This window comes from Megalobrama amblycephala, linkage group LG15, assembly GCF_018812025.1.
Source record: "Megalobrama amblycephala isolate DHTTF-2021 linkage group LG15, ASM1881202v1, whole genome shotgun sequence".
NCBI lineage: Eukaryota > Metazoa > Chordata > Actinopteri > Cypriniformes > Xenocyprididae > Megalobrama > Megalobrama amblycephala.
Window position 1 is genome coordinate 31,357,555 of NC_063058.1, and position 6,471 is coordinate 31,364,025.

General features: G+C 38.7%; 1 protein-coding gene across 1 annotated transcript; it reads right to left on the bottom strand.

Moving 5' to 3' along the window:
* Positions 1-1,464: 1,464 nt before the first annotated feature.
* Positions 1,465-4,814, bottom strand: si:dkey-208k4.2 (P43 5S RNA-binding protein-like). The gene is made up of 9 exons (XM_048159475.1): positions 4,573-4,814; positions 4,381-4,481; positions 3,875-3,971; positions 3,683-3,768; positions 3,422-3,495; positions 2,812-2,892; positions 2,449-2,678; positions 2,055-2,108; positions 1,465-1,912 (listed from the first exon to the last, which is right to left on the bottom strand). The coding sequence occupies exons 1-9, from the start codon at positions 4,708-4,710 to the stop codon at positions 1,673-1,675; spliced, it is 1,101 nt and encodes a 366-aa protein (XP_048015432.1). The 5' UTR covers positions 4,711-4,814; the 3' UTR covers positions 1,465-1,672.
* Between the last annotated feature and the right edge of the window lie 1,657 nt (positions 4,815-6,471).

The following is a 6,471-nucleotide window of genomic DNA, read 5'->3' on the forward strand; positions in this document are numbered from 1 at the left end:
GGAAATGGAAAGGTACTGGAAGTTTACATCCAATAACTAAACACAAATATTTGTGAGTCACTGGTCACATGGCGAGTCACTGGTATACCTGGGTGACTCGCCATGTGTTTCCATAAATTTCTCCAGGTGTGCAGACTGATGGGGCATTCAGCATAAAGACAGTGATAGCCTGAAAAGGTGGCCATTGTAAAACTGTGTCGGATAAAGTAGTCTCTGTTTGGCAGAGGTGTTCTTGAGTAATTGTACTTCATTACAGTACCAATAGAGTAACCTACTATTGAAAATCAATTTAAGTTTAACAACCTTCAAAGGCAAAAGGCAGAAACTGCACATTGTCAGAACTGAGTTGGGCCAAACCCAGACAGTCCTGGTCACAACTGTTTTGATTCAGAGAACCCTTCATGATTCAATAAAAAGCCATTTTATTTAAGCTCTATTATTACCATATTTACAGTGTCTTGCCTCAGTAGCATGGTCAGGAAATTAAATTATAGATGCTTTGGAGTTGAGACTTACAAAGTTTGTACATCAAGTTACATAGAATATTCCCTTCAGTGCATTTTACTTTGTTTTGGTTTTATAAATACTGAAACTGACAGTACCCATACTTGCCATATCAAGTAAATAAACAATGGTTATTCAGTTAATGCCAATAAAAGAACACAAAGCATTGATGAATCCTCACCTGTATGTCTTCTATCATGCAGCCTTGGTAAGCAGAAGAGACTTATTTCAAAAGCATTAAAAAACAGATTGGCAATAGCAACATTAACAAGGTCAGCTGCCAGAGAAGGGTGCTGGCCATGCAGCAGTGTTAAAGCCCATCTCCACCCAGACATTTGTAGCAGTTGACTCATATACAGGACACTCAGGAAACAAACCTATTTCTGCTCTTAAAAGTAACGATAAAGTAAATGATGAATGTTTTCATATCTTTGTGTCATGTATTTTTTGTGCCAAATTATGGAGAGTAGAATCAAAAAGAGTGTCAGTGATAAAATCATTATTTCACTAATACCCATCCGTAATGAGACTTTTTCAATAAAGAGTATAAAACATTTTAATTGGTTACATTGCTCATTGATTTCATTGTTTAAATTATGATTTGATGTTAAATTTTCTGAACTCATGACTTAGTAACACTTTATATGGTTAAAGAATTGGTAATGTTCAAAACGTATTGGCTTAGTAATTGTACAAAGTACAATCATCCTAATCGGTTTGAGGTTGTAAGTGCATCCCTATGACTGTAAAAGTAATATTGGTGTCTGTGAAAGTCACTTTACACATTATGTCTGCACCTTCAAATCAAAACACCTGTATATTGAATTCTTTGCACGCAAATCAAAACGCAGCTTTTCACAGAGCTGCGAGTATAAAACATCAACTTAAATTACTTTCAAAAGGCATATTTCACAGGCCAAGGAACTACAAATCTAATATGAAAATGTACAGAAGCCAGACTGCCAAACTTGAACTTTTATTTAGCATATAGAACTCAGACTCACAAAAACCAATTTCTGTTCTCAGTAGCCTAATAAAAGAAAAGCTGTACCTCAAGTACCAACACATTAAACAAAACATTCAAATAAACTGAGCATGTCAGCACAGTATTCGCAAGTTTATATAAGGAATTTTTTTTTTTTTTTTTTTTTTTTTTTTTAAATACACATCAACCAACCACCTTTGGAGTTGGCCGGACACTGAACAGATCTCGCAGGTTTACTTCAGGATCAACGTGGTGTGGGATTTTACGTTCATTAAACAGGCCCGTCAGATCAGCTTCTAGTTTGGCCCTCTGAGTGAGGTTCATGCGTAATGAAAAAAGCGAGTGAAGGTCTTCAAACAGAGGACGTCGATTTCGCCCTTCTAACCGCTTCTGCCAACTCTTGCTGCTGCGCTTATGTGGGTGCTAAACAAAAACACAAGTATTAAAACCAGTGGGTTAATGGGGGAAAAAAAATAAATAAATGAGAAAGCAACGTGTCAATGGAATACATGCTGTTGAAGTTCAAGCAGCTTTTAACCCATAATACTCTAAGGGACATGACTACCTTGAGTTTGGCCACATCAGGTTCATGACGCAACATGTGGCGGACAAGGCTTTCCTGTAGAAACAGCACAGGCAAGGTAGGGGTTACTAGCACAATATTTAACACTGAGGCCCTACAAGTAAACAAACTTTAATATGAAATCAACGAGTTGTGAATTGCAGTAGTTTAATTTTGGTCCTGGGGACCCCCTTTCCAGTTAAGGAGGTGGTTCTCAACATTTCGCCCCCACCCCCAATTTCTTTACAAAGAATAGACAAGACATCACAAGACCATTCTACCTACACAAAAAAAAAAAAAAAAAAAAAAAAAAAAAAAAAAACACACACACACACACACACACACACACACACACACACACACACACACACACACACACACACACAACAAAACTCACGCGCATGGCAAAAGTCTTGCTGCAGTCAGGGAAGGAGCAGCCGTGTGAGAGAAGCTGCAGATGGACCTTTCGAATATGGTGCTGCAGGTTGAAGGTTGTGGAAAAGTACGCTTGGCAACCTTGACTGGGACATAGCAAAACTGGCTTCTGCAACGCATGTGTCCGCTTGTGCCGCCTCAAGGCATCACGTTTCCGAAATGCTTTTTTACATACCATACAGGAAAATGATGCTGTTGACAAAATCAGTTTACTTTGGAGCTTTTGTGTAAACCATTACAGGCACAAAGAGCATGCATAGCACTTGTGTACTTGAAGGTACTGGCAGTTTACATCCAGTAAACACTAATGTTTGCACTGGTTTACCTGGGTGACTCGCCATGTGTTTCCGCAAATTCCTCCAGGTGTGCACACTGATGGGGCATTCAGCATAAAGACAGCGATAACCTGAAAAGGTGGCCATTGTAAAACTGTGTTGGATAAAGTGGTCTCTGTCTGGCAGAGTTGTTCTTGAGTAATTGTACTTCAGTACCTACTAATAGAATAACCTACTATTTTGGGAAAAAAAAAAAAAAAAAAAAAAAAAAAAAAAAAAGTAATAAGTTTAATCAACCTTCAAAAGGCAAAAACGGCACATTGTCAAAATGGAGTTGGCCCAAACCCAGATAGTCCAGGTCGTTTTTATTCATAGAACCCTTCATGATTCAATAAAAAGCCATTTTATTTAAGCTCTAATATTGCCATATTTACAGTGTCTTGCCTCAGTAGCATGGGAAGGAAGTTAAATTTCAGATGCTCTGGAGTTGAGACTTGAGTTTGTTCCTCAAGTTACATAGAGAATTCCCTTCAGTGCATTTATTTTATTTTTAATTACTGAAACTGACAGCACCCATACTTGCCATAGAAACATCAAGTAAATAAACAATGGTTATTCAGATAATGCCAAGAAGAGAACAAAGAATTGATGAATCCTCACCTGTATGTCTTCTATCATGAGCTTTCCGCGCAATATGGGACTCAAACCTCATTGCACAGCCGCTTCTCAAGCACCTTGGGTGTGGGGGTGTGTGTGTGTGTGTGTGGGGGTGTGTGTGTGTGTGGGGGGTGTGTGTGTGTGTGTGTGTGTGTGTGTGGGGGGGGGGGGTGTGGGTGTGTGTGGGAGAGAGAAAATATTTTATATTTTACTTTCAGCGGTCAGTTATAAAGTATTATAAAAACACTTAGGCTGCAGACGCACCTGAAACTTGAAGTACCGTGCGTCGCCAGGTGCAGTTTTAACGCTCGCCGTTTCCTGAACGTCTTTGCGCAATGAGGCTCTTTACACTGGGGAAACAGACTCCGTATAAATAAGCTTAACTTGTTCCGCGAAAAGCTAAATGCGGCAAGAGCCAGTAAATTAAATGGTGGGGAGAGAAAATGGGAGTCAAACCTTGAAGTAATCGCGTTTTTCACTGTGCGCGTAACGCACGTGCCTCTTAAGTTTATCTGCAGCATAGAAGTTTTTGCCGCATGCATCAGCAGTGCACCTGCTCAATGATAAACATTTCCAAAAGAGAAAAGAAAAGGAGAAAAGAAAAGAAAAGTAGTCCATACATAGTAGGCATGTACATCAAGAATCTTCATTAAGTTCTAAACTGGCCACAATTTCTTTAAGTTCCATCATGCCATTATTCATGCCATAGTCATGTACTTTAAGGGAACACTTTTTAACATAGCCTACAAATAAGACATATAACATTAATTAATACGATGCCATAACTTAGTTAAAAGTTAGAAAATGTTAACCCAAATAGGTCACCCAAATGTGTCTTGGCGTTTAAAGTGTATCTAACATGTGACTATACAGGTCTAACGACAGGACAAGCCTGGCAAAAAAAGACCACACAAAATTCTCTTAGCTTATTTTAAAGTTATCGTTTTTAATAACCATATTACTTTAAGTTTTTCACGCCGCTGTGTACTGAAGCATGCCGACTCAGGTGCGATTTACGGGTAAAACTGCGTCCACATTCCGCAAATACACACTTGTGAGGTCGCTAAAGGGAACAGAAAGAAGATGAGTCTGGTCATAAATACAGAGCAGAGACTTAGTGTGGTTTTTAAACACCTGTGTGTATTACGACTCACCGCACCAGTGTGCACAGTCTCGTGCTCCTGCAGACGCCATTGCCGAGTGAATGTCGCGCCACATTCAGCAAAAGAGCAGTTAAACAACTGCAGTCGCGGCACAGCATCCTCTTTCCTAACCACCTGTGTGGTCATCATTTTACAAACGTGCTTGCATCTGTACCAATGCGTTCTACTGTGCGCTGTGTGTGTGTTCGAATTATTAATTGCTTGATGACCGTCTCGCTTTAAGCTATTTACACTCCTGCCACCTGCAAATGGTTGCGCTAATGATGTTTGGTAATAATAAGGGAGAGTTAATTAGAGCGCACCTGGGGCCTGTACCATGATGGTAGTTGAACAAACTCAGGGTTATAGGATTAGTTTCGAGTTGACAAAACCAAACCACTCCAGTCCGGTTTTGTTGGTACCATGATGCTGATCATCAACTTTCTCTGTCAACTCAGGCTTTGATCCTGAGTTTGTGAAGCGCGTGCTCATGAATGAGTGACATCAGTGACAAACAGCCAATCACATGCCTTGCAACAGAGAGAAACTATGATTCACTTCTCGCCAGAGAGCCAGCGCGATTCAAAACTCTTGCTGAAAATGAAGAATTTAAATGCATTTATACTAAAGAAAATACTTGTCCGTGAAAGAGGACAAATAAAAGAAATGATCTTTCTCTATCAGTGCAAGTGAACCTTGTGAAGTTATATAGTTGATAATATATAGTGATACTCAAATATGTATGTTCACATGTAGTCATTTTTAAAGTTTATTTACAGCTTATTTATCTTACACATGATCTGTATATATTAATATCCATTTAAACTATGCTTAATAATAACTGTTAAACTAAAATCGCTTGTGTAATGGATTAATAATAATATAAATTATATAACATTTTATAAATCATATATAAATCATAAAATAATTCTAATTATCAGTATAGCCAATTTCATTGTTGAATATATATATATATATATATATATATATATATATATATATATATATATATATATATATATATTTTTTTTTTTTGTTTGTTTGTTTGTTTGTTTGTTTTTTACTATATAGTGACCTTTAATTTGGAGGAAGAGAAACTGGGGGAGTGACTTTTTTGTGTTGGGTGTGTCAGTGTCACTTAGCTTACATCTGATTGGTCCATTTCAGTTTGAGATCTCTAATCCAGAACATAACCTGCCCCGGAGCAGGTTAATTGTGGAGCATAAGTTACTATGGTGATGAACACCGCTAAAAGCCAAGTTACTTTCATGGTACCTAAACGCAGGATTGGCGCAAACTAATCTGAAACTTACCTGACTAACCAGCTAATCCGGTTTCATGGTACAGGCCCCTGGGGCCTGTTTCAATAAGGAGGTTCAACCAACTCTGAGTTAAAACTTGAACTCTGAGTTGACTTACTCTGAGATGGGAAACTCTGAGTTTTCTGTTTCAGAACAGCTGAATTGAGTTAGTTCAGTAGACTCTGAGTAGGTTGACTCTGAGTTAAAGGTGGTACAGAGGATGTTTTCGTCGACTGAGTTTTTGAAATGAGCGTTTGAAATGATACACATTTTACGACTAGCTAAAACATTCTGACTATGCTCAACATACACGCGATTGTTTCCTGCTCCTGAAGCAGATTTATATACTTTCACATGGAATTTGAACACTGACTGTAATCGCAGACTGAAAGCAACTGGCTCTGACTGGACGCGTTTGAGCGCGATCAGTCATAAGTATCAATTTACATTCATAATCGGCCTTACAATCGTTAAGCCGCGCACACACTTAGTGGATTCATTATGTCGGACTCACCTCATAATCTGCAGTTGTTACTCCTGTCTCCTGACAAAAACATTGCATGTGGCGCATGTAGTGTGGAAAGTTACTAGAGCGCGCAGTCGCGCGTCT